The sequence below is a fragment of the Propithecus coquereli genome, unplaced genomic scaffold (genome assembly GCF_000956105.1).
Source record: "Propithecus coquereli isolate 6110/MARCELLA unplaced genomic scaffold, Pcoq_1.0 Scaffold11, whole genome shotgun sequence".
Classification (NCBI taxonomy): domain Eukaryota; kingdom Metazoa; phylum Chordata; class Mammalia; order Primates; family Indriidae; genus Propithecus; species Propithecus coquereli.
In genome coordinates this window covers 4,012,189-4,038,677 of record NW_012134969.1, presented here as the reverse complement: position 1 = coordinate 4,038,677, position 26,489 = coordinate 4,012,189, and the positions used below count along the sequence as shown (strand labels likewise).

The 26,489-nt window shown below is 36.1% G+C and overlaps 1 protein-coding gene across 1 annotated transcript in view; it reads right to left on the bottom strand.

Moving 5' to 3' along the window:
* The window catches only part of AKAP11 (A kinase (PRKA) anchor protein 11), a 53,525-nt gene that overhangs the window by 22,794 nt on the left and 4,242 nt on the right, over positions 1-26,489 (bottom strand). Inside the window, exons 2-7 of the mRNA XM_012648668.1 lie at positions 16,274-16,383; positions 12,978-13,094; positions 9,759-9,806; positions 7,800-7,934; positions 6,139-6,403; positions 1,066-5,554 (exon numbers count right to left, since the gene is read on the bottom strand). Coding sequence (XP_012504122.1) covers positions 1,066-5,554; positions 6,139-6,403; positions 7,800-7,934; positions 9,759-9,806; positions 12,978-13,094; positions 16,274-16,333 — 5,114 coding nt within the window. The 5' untranslated portion in view covers positions 16,334-16,383. The remainder of the gene's footprint in view (positions 1-1,065; positions 5,555-6,138; positions 6,404-7,799; positions 7,935-9,758; positions 9,807-12,977; positions 13,095-16,273; positions 16,384-26,489) is intronic.

The window sequence follows — 26,489 nt, the reverse complement described above, 5'->3', positions numbered from 1 at the left end:
ACAAGCACCACATGTACTCACCATCAAATTGGTATTAACTGATCAACACATAAGTGTACATATAAGAATAACATCTACTGGATGTTGGGGAGGAGGGAAGGAGAGGACGGGTATATGCATACACAAAGAGTGCAATGCGCACCATCCAAGGGATGGACACGCTTGAAACTTGGACTTGGGGGGGGGGCGGAAGGGCAACATACGTAACCTAAACATCTGTACCCCCATAATATGCTGAAAATAAATAAATAAATAAAGAGAGGTGGTGGCAGTGGTGAAAGTATTTGGAGAACTTTTCCTTTCTCCCTCAGAGAAGTTTGATTAAACCATGCTCTTTATAAGAAAACTTACACGGTGAACAGAAAAAAGAAAACACTGTAGAAAATTTAACCTTAGAGTAGTAAATTAATGTGGTAATATTCTATATTTTCTAGATAATAATCCCCCCTTATCTGCAGAAGATAAGTTCCAAGACACCCAGGAGATACCTAAAACTGTGAATAGTACTGAACCTTACATATACCATGTTTTTTTTAATCTGATAACCAAGACTGCTACTAAGTGACCAGCAGGTGGGAAACATACACAGTATGGAAAGGGATGATTCACAACCCAGGCAGGATGGCATGAGATTTCATCACGCTACTCAGGGCAGTGTGCAATTTAAAACTCATGAATTATTTCTGGAATTTCCCATTTAATATTTTTCAGCCTGCAGAAAGCAAAACCAAGGATAAGAGAGGACTACTGTATAAAATTCTCCAGCTGTTTCTTTGATTCCACTTTACCTACTTCACAGCTCTGTGAACTTGGCCAAGGTGATTATCTTCTTGCCCTCATCTTCCAGCTCTGTAAGTGGATAAAGCCTTCCCTTAAAAGGGATCAGGAGAAAAGATATATGACAGCCATGTGTAGGATATGAAATAATACACACAGGCAATAGGAAAAATTTTTGCAAATTTAGGGTTAAAAATAATCATACCTTTCTTAACAGGACCTAAGACATATGTGATTGCATTTAATTTTTCATTTCATCATTAACAACCAAAGAAACTTGAAACTTACCTGCTAACAGCATGTCCGACATTCGCCACAGCTGATGTCATTATTTCTGTGGCAAGGCTCTCAGCAAAGCTGGCACCATCTTGTCCAATGCCACTGTCAGCCGCCAAGCTGGCATTGCTCAGCTCTCGCTCTGCTTTTTCAACAGCTTCAGCAACTATCTTCTCAGCAAGCACTGTCTTATCAAGATTAACATGAATTTGAGGGACATCGAGGTGAAAAATTCTAGATTTCTGATAGATGCTGCTAAATTTTGAATTAGAAGCTGGCTTACTACATGTAAGTGAACGCTGTCTGAAAAAGTGGTGAGATGAATTTCCGGTGCAATCATGGAGTTCTTTAAGGTCACAATATCTGCAGGCTTGACTTATAAGAGGCGACAACTTTTCTGCATAAGTGATCCTGTCCACTGATTTTGTGGTCTCAGACACTTGGAAAACTGTAGATCCTAAACTTAGCTCTAAAGTGTCATCCACTACTTTTTTAGCATACTGTTCTATAGCTTGAACAACATTCTCTCCATTTAAGCTGCCTGTACTGTGGTAAAACCTATGATTTTGCGAGGAAGGCTGAAGAGACTCAGGTAATTTTGGTTCAACGTGACATTCAGTATCTTCATCACATACTGATTTTTCATACAGGCAAGAATCTGTTAAGGATTTTGGCAAGCCAACTGTAGATGCTATAAACTCTTTTTTAACATCTCTTGCTATGCTGTGAGCAAGAGAAGTTGAAAAACTATACAGTTCAGAGCACTCATTTCCATATGTATCCTGGATCCTTTCACAAGTTTGATTTTTACAAAAGTTACCAGTTTGATTTTTACTGCCATTTCTTTTACTTTGTCTTTTTTTATGTACATGGTGGTAGTCTTTATTTGAGAACATCAGCAGTTCCTTGTTTGTTTTCCCCTGTAAGCTTTGCACAGGGAACATTTTTGAGCTGCACTTCACTTTGGTTGTCTTAGCTGCTTCTTGCAATCCTGATTTCACAGATCGGTAGGCAAGTCTATTGGCATACTGATCCATTATTAACTCACTATTACCGCCTTCCTGTTTTAGTATTTGGATAACGTGACCTGCGTATTCATCTGTCACACTTTCACAGCTGGGATATTTGTATGTCAGACCTGACATACAAGAACTTGGTGGTAATGAAAGAACAAATGGATCTACTTCTCTTGGGTGTGCTAGGGCCTCTATGTCCAAATTCTCTTCTGATCTATAATCTTGGTCACCATCAACATAACAACTGTTCTTTTGCCTGAAAAGCACACAACTTTTAACTTTTGCCATTTTTTCAGCTTCAGTAATGACTTCCGCTGCCATATCACCTGCAAAATTGCATAATGTTTGTAAATGTTCAGCTGAGTGATTTAAAAAAGTAGGTGATATACTTCTTTGACTTTGTGCATTTATGCAAGGTCTGTTAAGTTTAGGTTCTTGAATTGTTTTATGATCTAAATGGGAAGCTGCCATTTCAGTTGCAAGAGAAATGATGTGTGTAGCTAATGCTTCTGCAAACTGAACTTTCTTCCCTGAGTGCTCTGACTTCACGTCTACTTCGGAAGGCTCTTCACCTTCACTGCTCTCAACTTCTTCTGAAAGAGATCGCATGAGTTTCAACATAAACTCTTCTTTTTCTATACTATTTTGTTCATTTTCAGACAAACTACCAACAGATGAGTTGTGAGGTGTAGAAGGTGGTGTAGCGGGAGCAAATTCTTTGGCCAACTCCCCCTTGAGCTTTTTAGTTAACTTTTTGATATCCCATTCAGAACTAGCCTGGGATGGTACTAGAGGAGTTGATGGAGGAGTATCAGGTATTACATTTCTGTCTCTGATTTTCTGTTTATCTTCCACATGCAAACCATCTACACAAGTAAGCACTGCCGAGGAGAATGTATGTGAATGAGGAAAGGTGCTTTCCTGTCCAAAAGAAAAGGGCTCAAGTGATGTATTTTTCAAATTATGCTTTTTCATTGGTTTATCCTTAGCAAGTTCCTTCAAATCAGGTTTCTGATCCACCGTAGTTAGACAAGGTGGTAGTGTCTCTAAAGAAAATCCATGAACCATAGAACCTTTACATCCTGGAACACAATCCTTTCCAACTGAAAGTGAACAGTGACTTCTGTGATCTTGAGAGTCAAGAAATTTGGGGAACTTTTCCAGTGTGAACTGTGATTCTTCTCCAGGAACAGGCAAGCTTTCCTTATATGCTGCACTTTTATCTACATTTGGGATCACTGATTTGCTTTTATCTATAGACTGTTTAATAATAGATTTAGATAACTGGTCAGCAAACACATCCTTATCATTAGCTTCACTCTGTTGCAGTGTTGCTTGATCACAGTGGGAAGGGTTTTTTCCCTCTGTTGATTTTGTTAAATAATCCGTGTGTTCATCAACTGTTTTTGTGACTTCAAATGATGTCACTGACTCTAAAGTTTCATTTACTATCGTATGCACCATTGCTGCAGAAAAGTTGCTAATAATCACAGGATCACTTGTTAATTTTGAAGAACTTTGCATTTCACTATCATCGTTAGTTGGTTTAAAATCCTTCTGGTTACCTGGATTGTGTTCTGAAGGTAAGCAAATATTTCGGAGACAAGCTACTTCCTCTTCATTGTTTTTTGTGGTAACATGCGCCTGGGTAGAATCACCATTTGAAATACTATCATCAGATGACAGATGAGACTTTGCCTGATACACATCAGATGAAATATGATATGGGAGAAGGGCACTTCCTGCCAAGGGCACTGGTATAGAAGTAGCAATTCCAGAAGTACAAAACAAGGCCTGCTGCACTGTGTATTCCTTTTTATATTCCTGCATTGGTTTTGTCACCATAATTGCTTGATTGTGAAAAGAAGGGGAAAACGTGATGGTTTGTGCCAATGGCACTACACTTTCTGCGCTGGCGTACTTGATGTTATCTGTAGAGACACTAACCGCTGCCTTTGTTGTGAAGGTCACATCAACTTGTGATAGCTCAATGAATGCTTCCTGTATTACAGATTCAGACAAATCTTTTGCATACGACTTCACTACTTTGTCTTCAAAGTCAAACGACCCACACTGTGGAGATGCAGGGGTTGGAGGATATGAAAACTGACACACTTCCATGATGCCTTCGAAAACAAGTTCTTCAGCAAGATCTGCAGCAAACCTGGCAACTGTGTTTGTAAATATCTGCTTCTTTACATACTGTAAATCTTTTAAGGCATTTGATAAAGCTTCACTCACCAAAAAATTAGCCAGGCCACTAATGGCACGTTCTTTCAGTGAAAATGCATGCTGCCTTCTCAGTTCATTAAATGCCATCTGAAAAACGGATGATGTCAATTTGATGGCTAAGTGGCACAATGCATTGGTACATGAAGAGACTCCTTTCTGTAAGTCTTTAAATGCACTGCCAAAACTTTTTTCCACAAGATCTGCTGCAAATTTTTGAATGCTATCTTTAATCATTAAGGATTTATTTTTAGATTTACTTTTTTGATCAAGGTTTCCATGCTTAAGAGCTACAGTTTTATTTTCTCCAATTTCAGAACTATTAACGTTTGATATGGCATTAGCATGTTGGGTATAAAGAACTGAGCCTAGTACTTCACAGGAAACACTATTTGCGTAGTCTTCATAGGTATAATAAATAGAATCATGATTTTCATGAATCCTATCTCCACCATTATCTGCTTGGCAAAAACACTCAGCTGGAGTGCAGCCTCCAAGAGGACTAAATGCAGAGGATCGAATAGGGCTAAATAAACCACTATCTTCCCCAGTTGCCTTCACTGGGCGAGGAGAATCTGGAGCATCACACGGGTTACCATATGGAGATTCTGGTTTACGAGGAGTTGGCTTTCTAACATTAGCTGGGAGAGCTGGACGATCGAATTTAAATTTTTGAGGATTCATACAAGATTTTCCATGTTTGTGCCCTTTCTTTTGTGATGACTTCTCTATGACAGGATCTTTTATAAACAGACAGGAAGTCTCTAGAGTTTGTTCTACTTCATCAAATTGATCAAAACTATCAAAAAATTCACTTACTTCTGAGTCTGAATCCTCTATATCATCTTTCATCACAGGAATTTTAGGGAGCTCAAGTTTTGCTTTTAAACTTTTTTGATATCCCTCTTCATCCAAGAAAATAACAGGACTTGGACTTGAGCATTCTGATTCAGATGAGTAGGCAGGAGAAGAAGAAAAAAACATTTTCTGTATATCATCACCTTTATCTGAAGTATTAGATGACCTATAGAAACTCTTTTGGATCCAAGGCTCTGAAATTGATGTTGTGACTGAAGTTTTCACAGAAGGTAGTTCTTTATGTCCCTGAACATTTGTTAAGGAAGTTGAGGGTTTAGCTAATGACTTCTGCCGTCCGGAGCTAACCAGAATCCTTAAATCATCGGTTTCTAAATGAGGACCAGAAACAGTCTGCGCAGCAGCATCACACTGGCTTCTAAGTGTAGTGATGTTTATTCCTATAGGAAAAGAGTAAAATGATTAAATTATTCTTGAACAGAAATTTTTAGAAATTAATTTAAATCAATTGAATAAATCGACTTTAAACATGAAATATTCATTTATAATACAAGTATCTTCTAAACAATGTTGTTTAACAGAAAGATTCACCCCAAGTAACACTGGAAAGCAAATATATCTTTTACTAAAATAATTTCATTTTACCCTATATTTGGGGATACCTGATATATGGAATGCTTCACATACTGTCAAGCAAGTTAGAAATATTACTATGGTGACTCTACCAGCTAACTCTTCTGAAATTTGAAGCTAGGCATGCTCCAGACTCTTAAAGTAATGATGTAAACAGCACTTGAACAGTACTGCCTAAATAAGAACAGAAATAGCAAAACTAGAAACCAGATAACAATGAACTTAAAATCACAAGGAAATTAATTCTTCAAGCAATCAGAAAAAAGGTTAAATTGTTTAAATTGGATCAAATTTCAACATAAATTTCAACTGAACACATCTGCCTTAAAACTTTCAAAAGTGAATTTTAAAGTTTGTTCCATTTCAAGAAAAAGTCTAATAAAAAACAAACCATCACTAAATGGCTTTGAAGTCTCTTCTTCCTCTAAGTGCTCAAAAGCAGTGACAAAGTCATCCTCTATGGAAGACACGGACTGGTTAGTATCATCATCATCTTCATCAGTGGTCTCAAGTTGGCACTTCTGATGCGAGTACGTGTCCAGGGTGTATCTCATACCAGTAGCATATTTACTTAGGAGACTAAAGATGAAATCAATTCTGAGTCTTGGTAATGCAGGTGACACTCTCATGACACAAAGCATTTCAGAATGACGGCTCTTGGGAAAGATGAAAGATGATAAAAATAATTTTAATTTCAAATACAAAACATATTATCTGGAAGTAAAGCCTAGAAACAAGATAATCTCAGACGAGAAAATAAGCAAACAAACAAGAAACATATACATACTGAAGGGCTCCTGGTTTTGTAATATTTAATTCTTTTCTCCATACTTTCTCTCCATTTCTCACTTCCCAGTCTCTTTTTCTCCCATCTTTCTCTTACCCAGGTATTCAAACTCTACCTAGTCTGTTCTCCTTACATGTTATAGAACTTACTACCTATCCACTCCTTTGAGCAATTATGTTTTCCTATATTACTACACAGCCCTGTGATTTTCCTTATTTAATCATTCACCTATCTCACCAACTATATTGCAAACTGCTTGAAGGCAGGAATCAGGTTCCATTTTGTTTTTATCCCATTTTCCCATATCTTCCAGAATGATGCCATCTTCCCTCCTATCACAAAAAAAGAAATGTCTCCTCCTTTTACTTAAATTTCCCTAGTATTACAACTTAGAATAATGTTTACAGCTTTAAGAATACAAGTTACCAGATTTTCCCTCATATATTATCTAAAAAATATTGAGGAATGATTTAGTAAAAAAACTATAAACCAAATATAATAATCACCTCTTATATCCTAGCAAACACAGCAGAGTAAATATGAATGAAGAATATAATTAAAGAAATGAGGCAGGCAGTTCTACTTTTATCAGTAGATCTCATAAAGAATACAGCAGTTTTTTAATACTTGGAATAAGTAATCCTTAAACCTACTGGCTCAATTGCATATGTCTTACCTCCTACAATACAAAGCATTTTTCTGTGATGCATTATTAACAAAATCATATACTTGGTAAAGAACTAAGCACTGAGTATTTTAAAACTAACCATCTATTTGAAATGGTAACATTTTTGTTTAGAAATAAAGATTATCAGACGTCCACTTTAGATGGAATATTTTTAAAACTGGAAAAGGAGCTGAAGTATATTCTCTAAAACATATAGCACATTTATATAAATTTAAAACCGGCCATAAAAGGGAAAAGTCTCTATACCTTATATAAAGGTAAAAGTTGTTCAAGAAATCCAGGAAAAATATTTTTTTTAGAAAAAATTAATATGTATTTGCATACCTATTAATATATTTAAAATATATATTTGGAACTTCACAGATGGAAAATCTAATTTATAAGCTATGACCAAAATTATTGTATTCTTCAGGGATGTCAACATTTCATCAGTTATATTTCTTAGAAATTGTATTACCTTAAGATAGCATTAAAAAAGAAAAAAACTTTATCCAAGCATTTAAAAGTTTAATACTCTTTATCAATTATAGTAAAATTTTCCCTGAAAGACTCATTAGAAATTATCTATAAAAGTTACCTGATTTAGAGGACCACTGCTTATATCTGATGATTTATTTATATCCTTCATACAAATAATTTCATTTTCATTTAGACTGCAGAAGTGAAGTGAATTCAGAAGATCTGGAAGTTCCAAAGAAACTGCAGCTAAATCCTAATTTAAAATAATAACAATAAATAACACTGTAGAAAAACACTTTTGTTAAGGTTCCTATAACGTGGGCCCTACTCAAAAATTATAAGGTCTACTGTTTAATAAATTTTCTGGTTCGTAATAGTTAACATATGCAGTTTATTACCCACAGACAATTTTTTTAAAACTCAAAAATGTACTAAAATTATTTAACACTGGCTATTCCTGTAGCCTTTCAAATGTACTGATCTATAAATCTATAAATAAATCTATAAAATTTATTTATCTATAAATAAAATTTTACATAACACCTCACACATCCATGAAAATTAGGCACTTAATAGTTTCTAGCAGATGTCAACCTACAGTCCTCAGGTTTAACTCTGTAATTTTTCATATTCGATTTTTGGCTAAAAGCTATAAGTTTTAACTTTGTAAAATACAAGTCCATTTTACTGTCTTTCCTCTCCAATTTATTATATTAGAATTTAAGCTGGGCACGGTGGCTCATGCCTGTAATCCTAGCATTCTGGGAGGCCCAGGCGGGCGGCTCATTTGAGCTTAGGAGTTAGAGACCAGCCTGAGCAAGAGCGAGACCCCGTCTCTACTAAAAATAGAAAGAAATTGCCCAAACAACTAAAAATAGAAAAAATTAGCCAGGCATGGTGGCACATGCCTGTAGTCCCAGCTACCTGGGAGGCTGAGGCAGGAGGATTGTTTGAGCCCAGGAGTTTGAGGTTGCTGTGAGCTAGGATGATGCCACGGCACTCTAGCCCAGGCAAGAGAGTGAGATTCTGTCTCAAAAAAAAAAAAAAAGAATGTAATAGAAAATTTTATGAAAATTAAAGGAAAAGAAAATAGCTTTTATTTTTTCTTGTTTGCCCTTTTTATGTAAATATTTTACCCAGTTAAAGACTTGTTAAAGTTTTTGACCCCTTATAGAGTACTTTCCTTTATAAACATGGTTTTATCAGTAACTCTTAAAGGAGAAGGACAGTATTAGAGAAATACTTTGAAACATTTCTCTTCCCAACCATACATGTTCTCAGAAATACGTCCTCTCTTGTTCCTTCTGTCCAGATTATTTCCTTCGAGCAAGGGCACAATCAGAACACACAACGGAATTTTTATTCATAACCACCTGATATGCATTATTCAAAAAGAACTGAATAATGTTATCTCTTCCTCTATTAGGAGACACTTTATTGCCACAAAAGGAAACATGTAGCAATCACCAATTTTTAAGAAGTAGCATGAGGGAGTAAAAAAAATAGTATGCCTACCATGTCTACACAAGCTTCAACTACCGTTCACATAACTGTGAAGCTTTCCTTTGTCGCACCTGATCTCAAATATCAGTCCTGCTGCAAATAACTGTCTAAATCAAACAGGCTAAAATGTTTGCATTGGCTAATTGTTACTTTTTACAAATTTTATTTTTTAAATTTAATTCTATCTCGACTAAAAATAAAAAATTTTCTACTACTGAAGTCAAATTATGAAAACCATCAAAATAAAGAAACAAGTCTTACATTTTATATTATGCACAGAACGAAAAAAAAGTCAGCCAGCCTGTAGTTTATAACCTTCTCACATAAATGACTTTTGTGCTCAATCCTAAAGCTGCTCTCTGTAACAAAGGTATTCAGTAAAAATGCTCAAAGTGAAAATGTCCAAAGCACACTCGAAAGTTGACCTCAAAATGTCATCCTTTTAACTTTTAAAAGGAAAGATATCAGAAGAGTTTAGTGTAAATTTGGGGCATTAAGGCAATTTTTCTGTGGTCTCAAAATTTGTTCCAAATAATTTCTTAAGGTCCTTTCCAGTTCAATAAATTGACCGTACCTGTATATGAGCAGCATCTGTCTCTTCATTAAAACCCAGAAAGGTGACCTGAATAAAAAAGGAAAAAAGCTCCATTAATTTGAATTTTTAAATCTTGTCTCAGATTGTTGACAGAGCTGAGAAACAGGAAAAAACAAAGCATTAGAATGCTGACTGCCTTGGACAGAATAATATTTTCAAAGATAATCAAATATGTTTTTCACATATTTGAAAGATTTGGCTCCAAAAGGCAGAGTTCTTCAAGCTCATTCATATCTCCCTCACTAGCAAGTTCAATCAATTCTACCCCCAAACATCTTTCAAATACATCCACTTCTTAGCATAACCCCTTGCCACCCTTCTCACCTGCATTTCACACTACAATCCTCTCCCACCTGGTCCCATTACCACCATTACCATGCACTTCTCTTCCATGCTTTCCACAGCAAAATCCTGACGGGGCTTAGCTGATACCTTCAGCCTTCCCTCCTTTTCATTTATACACATGGCCCCCTGTCCGGGTCTAGAACATGCCTGTACATTCTTGCCTAAGGGCTCTGCAGCTGCGCCCCTCAGTCTGGATCTCTCTTCCTTGGATGGTGTCATGCCTGGCTCCTCCTCCTTCAAGTTTCTACTCAAATGTCACCTCCTTGTAGATGCCTTCTCTGAGTAGATCCCCAAGGCTACTTGCTCACTAGCTCCTGTGACAACATCATTTCCTTCCACACCCTTATACAGAGATTACTCTGCACAAATTTATATAAATTTCTCAAGAATATCTACTGGCATGAAGATATGTCACATTATTAAGTAAAAAGGACAAGTTATAGAAAAATGATACACACATAATTCAATCTTATTTTAAAAAACATACACATGGAAAATAGTACTGGAAGGTGAGACATCAAACTATACGTGGTAATATAGTGATTAATTCTGGTTGATGGAGTCATAAGTGATCTTGTATTTGTCTACTCTGCTTTTTCTCCCTCTAATTCATAGGATCAATAATAGTCATTTTCTTTTTTGTACTTTCAGTGTTTCTTATTTTTCTACAAAGAATATGTACTACTTTCATAACCTGAAAAAAATGTTATTTTTTTAAATTTATATTTTCTTTATATTTTTGGCATCACAGTAAGAAATTTTTTCCATTTAAGGATAGAATAGTAAACTGTCTACTAAACAAGTACTGTCGCTAAAAATATACAATACTAAAATGATAGCAATACGGATGATCAGTTCTCAAGAATCAGGAGAAAACAGCATAGTTAAAATATAAAGCAACACTTAATACACTTTCGATCTCTTTCTGATGACTCAGAAGCAAGTCAGAATCTTAAATTATCCTAGGATCTTTATTCTGATTAAATATGGTTTATTACTTCACACAAGTGTTTCAGTTAACTTCCAGGCATCTAGGTAAATTGTTACTCTCTAGGATCCTGTCTCCTCATCTATAAAACGTAAGGCAATACAACTTCTCTCCCACAGGTGTGTGGGTTAATTGGATAATGCAGAAGAAAGTACCTGGCACATGACAGGCATTCAATAACAAATAGATACACGAATAACAAATTTCCTTCCTTTCTTCGAAAAGATACTTGGAGATTTGCACATCCTAAAGTGGGACAGAAATTCCTTCTATTCTTTCAAGTTTCTTTAATTGAACACAAAAGAGAAAAAAGGCGGACATAGGGTTTTGAAGTTGCCTGGAGAGTTTTCTACTTCCCATTGGTCAAGGAAGGCCTCACCAGGGAATGTGAACTTGGAAAGGCACTATGTAAGGAGCTGGAGAGAGGAGCTGGGAACTGCTGGAGGGCAGAAGGACACAGGAGACTTGTCACACTTGGCAATAACCAAGTAGATTAAGAGTAGCTCGGCTTTACTAAAATAAAATGAAAAAGGATAGCAAAGAAGTTAATAGTCAAGAATCACAGAAATTAAGCTGACAAAAAGAAGAGCTTCAGGTGGCAGAACACTATAAGCCTAAAAGGTATATTCATCTTCCTATGAAACATCAAACAGGGAATTTCTTAAAAAATATGAAAGAAAATCATTCCTGAAAATAAGAATACACATGAAGAATATACACAGTCCCCAACTTATGATGGCTTAAGTTATGATTTTTCAAGTTTAGAATGGATTTATTGGGGTATTAAATGCATTCACTTATGATATTTTCAACTTACAATAGGTTTGTTGGGACATGGCCCCATTGTAAGTAGAGGAGCAACTGTACTCAAGATTTCTGTTAGAACTCTCATTTTAAAAATATTGCTCTAAAATACTCATCAGTTTTGTTTAGTTATTTTTTGAGAGACAAAGTCCTACTCTGTTGCTCAGGCTGGAGTGCAGTAGCACGATCATAACTCACTGCACCCTCAAACTCTTGAGCTGAAGTGATCCTCCTGCCTCAGCCTCCTGAGTAGCTGCGACTACAGGCGCGTACCACTGCACCCAGCTAATTTTTTTTTTTTTTTAATTTTTGTAGAGGCGGAGTTTCACTATGTTACCCAGGCTGGTCTCAAACTCCTGGCCTCAAGTGATCCTACCGCCTCGTCTTCCCAGAGTGCTGGGATTACAGGCATGAGGCAGCACACCCAGCCATATTCATCAGTTTTGAGCTGCAATGACCTCATACCACATCTCTTATTTGGTAGCATAAAGGTCATGATGAACTATAAATATATTACAGAAAAAAATCTTACTCCTTTTTATGGTAATAAATTCAAACAAAGATTGGACACACTGGATGTAGCAGAGAAATAGGTGAGCAAGTTGTATATCTCAAGCTCAAGTTAAAGAGTAAATATTTTAATTTCAAAGATAAACTTATTACTACTTTTTCATTTTGAATCAATGTATTGAATTTAAACAGTCAAGAAAACAACCCAAAAAGTGAATATAAGAAATATGTATGTATTTTATGTTTCGGAGTAGAAAAAATTAGTATTAAAGAACCAATTATTAAACATAGTAGAAATCATCTAATATGTGACATTGGTATATGTCCAATGAGTGGTCAATGACACCCATGCACAGAATTAAATGTGCTCATTATAATATATTAAGACAATCATGTATGCTAGCCAGTACTTATTAACAAGTACTTTAAATACATGTAATAATATTGTGGAGATTTTAGGCGTTTTAAAAATAGGTCATGCAGTGCTACAAAGATGTATGAAAATACATTGTGCATTACTAGGAAAGGGGTTAGAAAGTAATATGTCAAACCTCAGTTAAATTGGCACGTTCATCCTGCTTTAAACAGTCCTCTGCTGATATACTGCACAGTTTCTTCTCACTCTGTAGTAATGACTTTATGGACTGGAATACATCTTCACTGAAGCTCTGGGGAAAAAAGACATTCTTAATTTATTTAATTATAAAATAAGACATCCTGGAGATATTTTACATGGAGAGTCACTCATTCTCCAATTAATATTGATTTTGGACCTTTTGATAATTGTAGGCAGAACTCAATTCAACTGAGAAGAAGAAAAACTCCATTCAGCTGAAAAGGCTTAAGTAGAGTTCCACATGCCCAAACACACACATACACCCTAGTCTGGGCATTCAACTCCCTGGAAGACCACATAAGGCCTCACACCAAGTCTACTCACTCTTACCTTACACTAAAACCTAACAGATGGCATATCCGATTTTCAAGTCATTAGCAGATGAGAAGCAACAACTTACACAACAAGTTGAGAGGATGCAGAAGCTATTGTAAGGCACACTAACAATAGTGATTACTCCCTTAACAAAGATGAAGACAGAAAAGGAAGAGACAGTAATCCAAAATAAGGTTTTTCAGGGGTATTAAGGCAGCTATATGATGAAAATGAGAGAGAGGATTCCAGATTTCAGGGATGGGGGGCAGTGGCTGTCACAAGTGCACAAAGGAACAGAGGAAGGAAAAAGTTACATAAAGAAAATGATGACTATTATATTAATAGGCAGACACAAATAGAGCACTAATTTCCTTCTACCTTATTCCAATTCCACTGATTTGTTGATCTGTTCTTCTGTCAGAAATGTTCTTACTCCCCCATCTTCCCCTGTAGAAATCCTACCCATCCTAAGACCCATGAAGATTTTTTCCATCTCTAAGTTCCTGCTGTATTGTTTGTACATCAAGATCATTTAGTTCATATCACAACATATTATAATTACTATACTCACATATATTTGTCTTTCCTACCCATTAAACCAGATCATGGAGGTCAGAGACTATTTCACTCACTGTGTTTCCCCAGATTTCAGAACCTCATACTAGACGAACTCAACAAACAGTTGCTAATTTTAATAAATTAAAATTAATGGAAATCTTTAGTCTAAAAGATGCAAATATAAAATCAAATAATTTAAGAAAAAAGATATAATGTTGAATTTGACCTATTAATATGAATTCATAAATATATGTACTACCTTTTTTCATTGAAAAGTGCAATGACCCTCAGTAGCAATGAGTATAGCCAGTCCCTAGATTTGGGTTTCTAAGTATCCATCACCAATAAAAAGAACTAGAGCGCCCCAGGGAAATGGCTGGTTCCAGGTCTGAGGTGGAGAAAATATGAAGTGAGCCTGGAAAATCCAACAGTACCAGAATGCTACTCAAAGACTAATAGGGTCATTTCAAAAAAACACAGAAGCCAGTTTGAAGGAATTTCCATTGTTCAAATTTAGGACAATTGGAGCATCAAAAAGAATAAAAATGGTAATGGATTATAACTACTGAATTTTTCAAAAAAATCTATGAGTCCATTAAAAAAGAAAGAGAAAAGGGCAGAGCTCTTCTTTATCTAAGCATGCTGGCTAACAAATATGGATAGAATAACAAAATTAGAAAACCCTGTTTGTAACTCTCAACGTAATTACTGATTTAGGAAAGGATCATCAGTGTATTCTAAATCTACTGGGTTAAAAGTTAGTAGGGAACAGGATATTCACACTGTCTCAAAGTATCACCCTACAGATTATTTATTAATTGTATTACTTACAAAGGGATTATGTGCATTTATATTGGAGATATCTGGTGGTTATAATCTTAACCACCTGATCAAGCTTGGCATCAACAATATGCACCTCACGATCTGCTAGAGTGGAATGAACATAACATCACCTCTGAGGTGCTCCTGCTAAACCTAATTATGGGAAAAAAAAGATGAACCCAGAATATGAGGATGTTCTACAAGACAGCGGGCCCAGACTCTTCCGAAGATTTATTGTCATGAGAAAAGAATCTCACCTATTGGAATGATCTGGAATGGGGGTGGCCAAAGAGACACAATACCCAAATGCAGTGTATAAACCTTGACTGGATCTTAGAGGAGAGGCAAAAAAAAAAAAAAAAAGTTACAAGAATATTTGAGGCAATTAGGGAAATCTGTGTATGGACTGCAAGTTACATGATGTGAATTGAACTAATTATCTTCTTTAGGGGTGGTAATGATGCTGGCATACTTAGAAGTAAAGTAAAATAATGTCTGTAGCCTACTCTCATACAATTGTAAAAGGGGGGAAGAGAGAGAGAGAATAGGTATGGCAAAATGTTAACAGAGGGTGAATTTAAATGAAGAGTATATGAGGTGTTCATTGTACTGAGTTTTTTTTCCAGCTTTTCTGTGGACTTGAAAATATTCAATATTTTAAACAATTTTGTTTTCATTAATGAATGGAAGTTTTTCTCTTAGAGTTAGCAGTCAACCCCATACATTTGTTAGCTCTCTACAGAAATCAATGACTAGATCAAAAAGTTGACTCAGATGCTTATAAGAACATTGACAATTAGAAGTTGGAAAGCAGATCAGCAAAGGAGAGAGGAGTTACCATAAAAGAGAAAGAAAGCAAGAAAAAACAATTTAATGAAAGAAGTCAAAGACCACCTTCACATGTAAGGACTGGTCAACAGTGTCATATGCTGCAGAGAAGATGAAGTTCAGAAAAAGGGCTAAAGAAGACTGCTAACCAGTTTCTATTCTTCCCTTCTTCCTTTAAGTAATGCCTCCAAAGTTTTAGCAAAGAAAAAATGTCAAGAAATGGAAGGTTAACCAGATTGTTTTAAGAGAGGAAGTGAAGGGGTTCTTCCTTAGACTAGAAAGAAGAAAGGATCAAGAATCATATTTCATTTGTTTGCTACTGATTACCCAAAATCTATCACAGGGCCGGGCATATAATAAGCACTCACGTGCATACTTGCTGAACGAATGAATGGTAATATTTCTTATATATCTTCAGGGTAAAGTTAAAGGTATGTAACAAAGTGGCCTCTATTGCTAAAAAGCAGATAGAAAACTATCTGTTGAAAAGAAATGGGAAGGAGGCACTGTGATCTTTAGGAAATAAATCATTGTGATCATGATTTCATATTGCTATTTTCATACATGCCAATCTTTGTAGTATTGTATTGTTACTAATTTAATAAGATTCATTTAAAGACAAAGTATCATAGCTGTAGGACTCTAAAAAAAAAATCAACATTTTTATTAAAACTATCACTTAGAAGAAACCTAATATAGTGAACTTACTTTTCTGACAGATGCTCTAGTCTTCATGTGACTGTTTCTGAAAGGCTGGAAAGTCGCCATAACTATATTGCTGTCTTATGTAATCAATGAAGAATTAATCTACAAAACATCTAAAAAAAATTAAAAGAAAATAATTTATTTATTGATCTTAGTAATTCAGGCATGCATTTTGTGTTAAAATAATTTCTTTAAACTCATTTAAAGAAAAAGAAAAAGAAAAGCAAATAAAAATATTCTGAGCCCTAAAAATTTACTTAGTAATCCAACATATTTGAAAAATATAGGAATATTGGTGCATTAACAAGGCAGAAAATTATTACAAAAATCTTACTTTTAGATTCAAAATTATAAAGTATTTTACTCTTATATCTATTCAATCTCACTGCCCTTTTTTATTGCAAAACTTCAATAAGAAATAATTGAAGAGCTTTTTAAAATCTTAAACAGAGAATATCACAAAAAGAATTCCAGCTTTCCTGCTGCCCCAAAGCCATTTTTATCTCTATAGCAACAGTGAATGCTCTAGACATTCTTTTTTTTTTTTCTTTTTTGAGATAGAATCTCACTTTTTTGCCCCGGCTAGAGTGAGTGCCATGGCGTCAGCCTAGCTCACAGCAACCTCACACTCCTGGGCTCAAGCAATCCTTCTGCCTCAGCCTCCCGAGTAGCTGGGAATACAGGCATGCGCCACCATGCCCGGCTAGTTTTTTCTATATATTTTTAGTTGTCCGATTAATTTCTTTCTATTTTTAGTAGAGACGGGGTCTCGCTCTTGCTCAGGCTGGTTTCGAACTCCTGAGCTCAAACAATCCGCCCGCCTCGGCCTCCCAGAGTGCTAGGATTACAGGCGTGAGCCACCGCGCCCGGCCTTAGACATTCTTATTTCTTGGGCAGAAAGGTTTGATAATACACAAATGAGAATATGAAATCTGTACATATCAAATAAGACAGATGAACTAAAACAAATTCCTTATATAGGAAGCTTAGGAGCATACCAATGACTAAAATTCAAAAGACATCCAAGTTAAATATTAATAGTACTTAATTCACACACATACCCCCCTTGGGAGAAACTCTAAAACTAAGTCCTAACTTTGTAATGATGCTTTAATAAAATACCTTTGAGAATTTAAATCAACTTAGGGCATTACCACTCAATTTCTACATTTGACCATAGTACCTTTTCCAGTCATTTAAAATTTGTGCTACATGCTATGGATACAAGGGAGACAAAACAGATAAGACTCTCTTGGGCTCAGAGCCTTCTCCGGAAAAAGTTTTATCACAGTAAAGGGTAGGGATGGGGAACTGAATTCTAAAACCCAGAAAATTACAAATCAATAAGGATTTAAGAAATGCTTAATTAGTTTCAAGTATTTTCAGAAAATCAAACTGGTCTTATCAAGAATTATCTAGTTCAGGTTTCCAAGACATTTGGTTAGTATAAATTTGAACTATGAAGAAATTTATGTACACAAACAAACTTTAATCTAGATCCCCCCCATCAGAACTTCAAAAAAACTACATGTTAGTGAAGTTCTCATTTTATATTCTTTCACTATAGAGATAAAACTGAAGTGTGTGGGGGCACACAAACACACACTCCTCTTTAATGATTTCAATATTTTAATTTTTAAAAAGAGAAAGAATTACTACGATATTCTACTCTGAACTAAGATAAGTCCTAGTGGTCTGCATAACAACACAATTTGATTAATTACTGAAATTGAAGCAGCATCATGAGAAAGGCTGAGCATGACACAAAAGAGTTCCCAACAGCACAAGACAAAGAATGATAGGTCAGGATTCAAAGAGTACCATTCATGTCCCTGTTCTGCCTCTCATTAGCTTCCTTTCTTTGAGGTATATTGCAATGGCTCTGGAGCTGTTCCATTGATGTACATAACATCCAACTTACCAGACAAGTTTATTGTGAGAATCAAATGGAAAATAATTTATGAGAAACACTTTGAACTATAAAAAACAAAAGAAGAATTAAAATGTTTACCAACAGATCAAAAGGATCAAGAGGACCAAAATTATGAAAACAAGTTAGGATAATCCTTTTATTTGTCCAGGCCAACTCACTCCTCTTTTTCCCCCACAGCACTCCTTCACCTGCCAGAAACTCTCAGTGGCAAATGGACTTGCCTCGAGCTTCACATAAAACATAAAATACAAGGGCCAACACAAGGGTTCTAGAAAATCAGAAACGCTCAAAGTCAGCTCCTAAGTAAAGTGGCACCACCTTTCTGGAGAGCAATTTTGTAATGTACGTCAAAACCCTGGAAATATTCATATTCCTACTCTTTGACCCAGCAATTACGTCTGGGAATTTGTCAAAGCAAATAATGATCCTGGAACATCTAGGGTTCTAATGAGAGCTCATAATGCAGCAAGGGCTTTGCTAAGAGATTTACGTTAACATCCTATTTGATCCTTAAGATTGGCAGAACAGTATTTCAGTTTGACAATGAGAAAAACCGAGGCATGGAAAGTTGAGCAATTTGCCCAGGCCCACACAGCAGATGGCAGAGCTGAGATTCAAATCCAAATTTTCTAACTCCAGCACTGGGGCTCTTAACCACTCCTCTATAGTGCATAAAGGTTTGATAAACTATTCGCCACAGTTTATAACAGAAATAAGAAGCAATCGAGATGCCAGAAACAAGAGTGATTAAATAACCTTAAATTCATTCCCACAATGCCACAATGGCAGCCGTGAAAAACGATGCTGAAGGACAGGGGAAACGGCACACCTGACATGGCTTTCTCTGAGTCAACTCCTAACCTTGCCTGAAAGGGGAGTCTGGAAATGAGACAGGAAACAGCAATTACCTTTGCAGCTGAGGACTAAAGTCAACTGTAAAGAGAAACACTAATTCACTCATCACCCTAAGGTGCCACATGACATGTCCCTGAGGCAGAAGAAACAGAGTACTCGGAGACAACAGCCTGGATTTGACAAGGCTACTTCACTTTATCCCCGAAATTCCTAAAAAGCACACCCAGATAAAACACCCTTATCAAGGCTGAGCAATAAATAAATAGAATCCCATATGAGACCCATGAAGGAACACTGAAGAAAAAAAAAAACACGTAAGAATATAGGCAAAAAAAAAAAAAAATCCAAATATAATCATGCCCCTCTAACTCATATTACCTAATAGTACCTCAAAATTTATACCACTCTTTGAAATTATTAAAAAAGCAACTAAGTTTAATTAAGTATTTACACTCTGCTTCACCTACAGGGAAAAAAAACAATTTACTGACCCCCTACTACACCACCGTGTGTTTAACTTAAACGTAAGTAAAATACCATTTCACGAAGAAAAAAAAACTATTAGAGAATATGTGTGCAACATAAAAGTGAATCCAAGATGAGATGATATGATGTATTTCTGGTAAAGCAAAGAAAAAGAAAAATAATCATCTCTGGAAATGATGTAAAGACAGATGGGGTAAGAAAGAATAGCAGCTAGAGCAGGGGTTCTTCAGCCTCTGATAAAATTAGAGAGAACGTAGTTTTAGACAGATTTCACAAGAGGAGCAAAAATACAGTGTTTTCCCCTAGAATACCTTTGTGTTATGATAAACTTTTCACTTACTGCTTTTTTGCTTTGTGCTCTATTCTGGGTGAATAAACAAGAGTCCTAAGCAGGGACTAAATGTGTTAGTTATAGTCCCAGAAATTAAAGTGAAGCTAGATCATCTGAAAAACAAGTAGATGAGAGACAAGAAAGTACAGGTGGACAAGGCGAACAACTAAAAACGAGCTGCCAGAGCTCAGGAAAGACCCAGAAAAAAAAAAATACCACTAAAAAAATGAAATCCCCTTAGAAGTAACAAAAAAACAGAACAGACATTGCTAAAAACATGAACGCCAACGAAGTTTTAAAAAAAATCACAGAATGCAAAAGAAAAATGAAAGCAATTAGAAAACAATTATAAAGAATACACAGAACAGAGATACAGGACACTTTGAATAAATACACATAACTCTTTGATCCTGCAACTTCACTTCCTAAAATTTATCCTACATATATACTTCCACAAAAGTCATAAAGATACATGAAATATTCAGTGAAACAAAAAAAAACCTGCAAACTAAAAATAACCTAGAAGTTTATCGATTCAAATAAATTATAACAGATTCATGTGATTACTACCCAGCTGTTGGAAAGAATGTGTTAGAGTAATACATACTGGCATGAAAAAGTAAGTTGCACAATGGTATAAATAGTGTGCTCTCACTTGCAATTTGAAATATACACATACACACACACACAGCTTTGACACAGTGTTTGCACATGCCTAAGAAATGTCTTGAAGGAAGTACACTAAACTGATGACACTGGTCTTCCATTGTAAGTGGGATTTTTTAAAATGTTATAAAACATCATCTATCTATAATATGGGAAGGTGACAGATTAGGTAAAATAGGTTCTTGCATGTTTGCATTATCCTATTTTGGGTAAAATCTGTATAACTACATGTGTTTTTATACGTGCAATATAAAAGAAGACAGACACTAGATCAGTATAGACATTGGTTCTATCTGGGTAGATGCAATTATAGGTGATTCATTTTTTGTCTGTGTACATATGTTTTATATTTTTCTGGATGAGCATAAATTCTTTTATAATTTAAAAAAATATTCCATAAGTCTTTCCTCCTCTCCTCTGGCCTAAGAAATGTTCAAGTCAACATGATCTATTACTTAACCTTTTTTATATCAGAAGAATTAACCTTCCCAAAGAATCTCTGAAACACCTTTCTAGTCTTCTATAGACACTGCCCTAACTTGACTGTCCTCCCCTAACACTGGTGCTCAAACCTCAGTACATGTGTGAATCAACTTATTTCTAATACACACACCTGCCCCCCCAAAAGATCCACATTCAGTAGGTCTACATGGAATCCAGAAATTTGTATTTTTTAACAAGTACCATATGTTAGCTCTGATTGAGAAACATTTGTCTCTCTCTCTACGTTAGTCTCCTTCTCTAAGTTCTATCATAACTTGTTACTCAAATACTAGTATTTCTAACCTTCATTCTTGTCTTCGCTTATTCTCATTTTATTTCATTTTCCAAGGATATTTTCTCTCTACCTCTGGTTTTAACTAGCAAATAATTCCCTAAATTATATCTTCAATTCAGTTCTTACACTTCAGTTTCAGTTCCATGTATCTAATTTTCTACTAGACACTTCCAACTAGTTGTTTTGGAACTAGTTGTTCCAAAATTAGTATGTTCCAAAGCTGAATAAAACTTTCTCCCTAAACAAACTCCTCCTGTATTCTCTCAGTAACAGCCAGTAAACAAACCGATCCCAGCCAGTAGGCCAAGCTGGAAACAGGTCTTTCCCTCAATCCCCACAACTATCATGTCTAGTAAATCACCAAGTCCTGACCTGTCATCCTCCTAAACTTCCCTCAGATCCACCCTCTCTCTTCCATCAGCTGAACTGCTACTTACTCTTCATGCAACAGTCCAAGAACCTCCCTCCTTGAAGAAGACTTGGTTCATCTCTCCTTTATCCCTTCTTGCCCAAATAGTAGTCGCCTCCTATACGCTCCCAAAGTGCTTTGCCCTTTATCCTATGGTGCCATTGTTTGCATACTTTCCTCCTACTGCAAGTTCTTTGAGGACAAAAGTGTTTTACAGATTTGTATGTTAACACAGTAGGCATTCAAACATCTGCTAAATCATAAATAAAAAGTAAATTATTAAAAAGCAAAGTATGCCTTTAAATGTTTAAATGGATATGTCTACATTTGCTTGTGAAAATACATTTAAAAGTTTCCAATAATCTCTATTTTATAATATCTAAGATTATATTTAAAATAAATGCTCTAAGTACACATTTTGACCAAATGTCAAATGGCCAAGTGTTAAAAATTAATATTCTGTTTAATATAACTACAATAAAACATGACAAAATAGGTATTAAAACACTAAACAGGCAACACAGGACTGTGATCCCTGAGAGAAGGGAAGCACTGGCTGACAGCGACTTCCAGGTCACAATGCAGGGACAGGAAAAGCAAACAGCCTAGCAGTCTCACTGAGTTCTGGAGAGAGGGATCAGTTTGAGGAAACCAAGGTACCTAGAATTTATAGGGCACGATGCTGGAGGGAGAGGTCAAAGGGAATGAGAGCTTTAGAGATCTGCAGATGGGTTTCTCCAGAACCTTTGGACAAACACTGTGCAGAATACCTGAGCTTAGGGAAATAACAAAAAGAAAGAAGTAAGCCAAGCAATACCTGGAACCAGACAGGGCTTAGAACAGTTTGCACTCTCACTAAGCAGACTCGAAAATTCTTGTACTGTATCAGGCAATGGACAGATTCCTCAGAAGGAAGTCACCTCAGCAGGGGGAATAAGTCAGCACTACACTAAAGGCTGTTCTGGACTCACACTAATAAAGTCTCAAAAGCAAGTCTCTAAAAAAACTACGTAAAAGCAAGCTTTAAAATATTCCAACAGATTCCAAATAACCTGTGTACCCCAACTAAAACCAACATGCTTAAGGACTATAACAAATCAAGCAAGCAATAGTATAAAATCAATGGCTGGCATGCAATCAAAAATTAGCAGGTATGCAAAGGAGGAGAAAAATATGACCCATAACCGGGAGAAAAAAAGTCAAATGGTCTAGCCTGGGTGACATAGTGAGACCTCGCCTCTTCAAAAGTTAAAAAAAAAAAAATTCGCGGGGCATGGTGGTACGCGCCTATAGTCCTCACTACTCAGGAGGCTGAGGCAGGAGGATCACTAGAGCCCAGGAGTTTGAGGATGCAGTGAGCTTACACAACTGTACTCTAGCTGGGTGACAGAGCCAGACACTGTTTCCAAAAAAATAAAAAGTCAAATGCTGATCCAGAGATGACAGAGATGATGGCATGAACAGAAAACGACTGTAAAACTACAGTATAAACATGTTCCATACACTCAAGCAGGGAGAGGAAAACATGATCATGACAAGGAGAGAAATAGAAGAAACAGAAGATGTAAAAGAGACCAAAACTTAACATTTAGAGACAAAAATTAAAAATATCTAAGATAAAAAATATACTTGATGCAATTAACAACAGATTAAATACCAGACAAGAAAAGTTCAGTGAACTTGTAGGCATTGCAAAAGAAACTATCCAAAATGAAACAAAGAGAAGAAACTTAAAAACCAACCAACCAACCTAACACATCAGTACTTATAAAGCGCTGTAAAAGATCAGTAAGTGGAGTCCCAAAAAGCATATGTGTGTATTGAGGGTGGGGAGAACGGAGACAGAAAAAAAATATTTGAAGACAAAATGACCCAGAATTTCCCAAATTTGATGAAAACCATAAACTGACAGAACCAAGAAAGCTCAACAAACCCTAAGAAAAATAAACATAAAGGAAACCACACCAAGACATATCATAACCAAATTGCTGAAAACCAATAACGAAAATTTTTAAAGTGACCAGAAAAAAAGTACACATTACACAGAAAGGAACGAAGGACAGCAGACTTCCTGTCTATGCAAGCCAGAAAACAAGACAATGGAGCAACATCTTTAAAACAAAGAAAGGGGGAAAAAAGTGTCAACCCAGATATCCACATACCCAGTGGAAATATCTTTCAAAAATGTAGGCAAATGCCAGGCACAGTGGCTCACACCTATAATCCTAGCATTTTGGGGAGGCTGAGGCAGGAGGATCACCTGAACCCAGGAGTTTGAGGTTGCAGTGAGCTACAATGACGCCACTGCACCCTATCCCAGGCAACAGAGCAAGACCCTGTCTCAAAAACAAAACCAAAAACACTTTTGGCAAAATAAATTTATTCAGACTAATAAGAGCTGTGAGAATTCACCTCCAGCTGACCACCACTAGAATAACTGTGAAAAGAAATTCTTCAGGCAAAGAAAAACAATACCAGATGGAAATCTGGATCTATATGAAGGAATAAAGAATACCTGAAATGGTAAATATGAGGATAATAGAAAATTTATTTTCTCATTTTTGATCTCTTTTTAAAAATAACCATTTAAACTAAAAATAATAACAATATACCATAGGGTTTACAATAGATGTATAAGTAAAACGTATCACAAAAAAAGTACAAAAAAGTAGTAAGTAGGAGATGAAAAAAATACTGTCATAAGGTTTCTATACTATACATGAAATGAAAGATTGTGATAAGTTAAAATTGTCTTGTAAACCCTAGAGCAACCACTAGAAAAATAATACAGAATAATACGTAACTAGTGAACAGTGAAAAAAAGGTAACATTATCCCCTTTTTGCAGATAAGGAAGCTAAGGCTCACCTTCACAGGACAGCTGTAAGAATGTAATGCAATAATATTTGTAAAAACAGTACCTGATGTGGCGGGAACTCAAATCTTAGCTCCTTCCTGTATAGACCTGTTGTCTGACTCACAAAATCTAAAAATGCTACAGCTATCAGTTACTGTTTTGTATTTCAAAACAATAATCAACTATATAAAAAAGATCTGAGTATCCTAATATCTATTTAGATACTTGCTTCTTCCTACTTTCTGCCCTTTTCCTTTTTAATCCTAAATCAACCTCATTCCTGCATTCACAATATACATTTTGTTCTCACCACTACAGGATTTCTCAACCTCAGCATTGTTGACATTTTGGGTCAGATAAGTCTTTGTTGTAGGAAGCTGTCTATGCATTGCAGGACATTCATAGCAGTATCCTTGGTCTCTACCCACTAGATACCAATAGCACCCACCCAGCTGCAATAACCAAAAACATGTTCAAATATTGCCAAATATCCCCTTGAGGGGCAAAACTGCCATTGCTCTATTTTAGCACTTGAACTATGGTACCTTATGTAACAGTTAAATGTATACAAATCTATGCCCTGTACTGTAAAGTACTAATAACATCCGAGGTGTATATCACCAAGTGTCTAAGTAACATTGACTGAGATACAACAGTGAAAAGTCCCAGCCCTCGAGAGTTTACATTCTACCACCATGCCTTACTCATCTCATCTCTGCATTCCCCAAAGGCCTTACCCATAAAAAACCACATATTTATTGAACAGGCTGTAAGGTGAGAGAAATTTTAAAGAGGACATGAATTTCAGAGGGGCATTTGGTGGCAAGCAGGACACCAGTAAATAGATGTCTACCTACCTAACAACTTTTTGAAAAATTAATCCAGGGATACTGGATTACTCTATCGTCTTTATTTTCTCAATCACAGAGAAAAATTATTGGTCTTTCAACTGCATTCCAGGCTGGGAGCCACTTCTGAAGTATGTTTGAGCCCAACCACTCATTGGTATTTAAAGTAATAACATGGGCCTAGTTGCCAAAGTACTAAGTGTGAACTGCTATCGACTTCAAAACTTCTTGTGCAGGAACAACAAACACAACTTAAAATAAACATACACACAAAAACTAAAATCTTGAGGTTGTGTTTTCAATGTGAATCTGCTGCCCAGAAGTTGAAGTTATGTTCTTAATCTTACGTGTAGCCCCACCTACAAGGTTATTTGTAACAAAAAATATGTTCAGAATTTTAACCCAGAAACGCGTTTCTCTTTATCAGTGACATCTGTGACTCCATGACTCTAAGAGTATATGGCTACAAAGGCATTTAAGCAGCTCTTGCAAATATGGTAAGGCTCTAGCCTAGTCTACTAGGAGCAGAAATGGGTGAACGGATCCATTCTGTAGTTGGTCCAGCGCTTGATACATACAAAGCACCCTACATGCCCACACAGAACCTGTTAACTGACAGGATATACAAGGCATAAAAAGAGAAGAATGTGAAAGATAACCTTAAGGTTTCAAGCCTGGAGGGCTGGAAGAAAAGTAAAGTCTTTGCCAATTAGAGGGTAATTGGAAGATAGTGTTTTATGTCAATATGATAATACCCAAAAAGCAATTAAAATTAACAGATTTAGTTGGGGGTCAGAGCTGGAGATGTTACTCTAAGAATCACCCCCGTATATAGACCTTGAAAGCTAATCCCAGAAACTGTGAAAGAACAAAGAAAATCAAGAGAGAATCTAAGGGCCGGGCGCGGTGGCTCACGCCTGTAATCCTAGCACTCTGGGAGGCCGAGGTAGGCGGATCATTTGAGCTCAGGAGTTCGAAACCAGCCTGAGCAAGAGCGAGACCCCATCTCTACTAAAAATAGAAAGAAATTAATCGGACAACTAAAAATATATAGAAA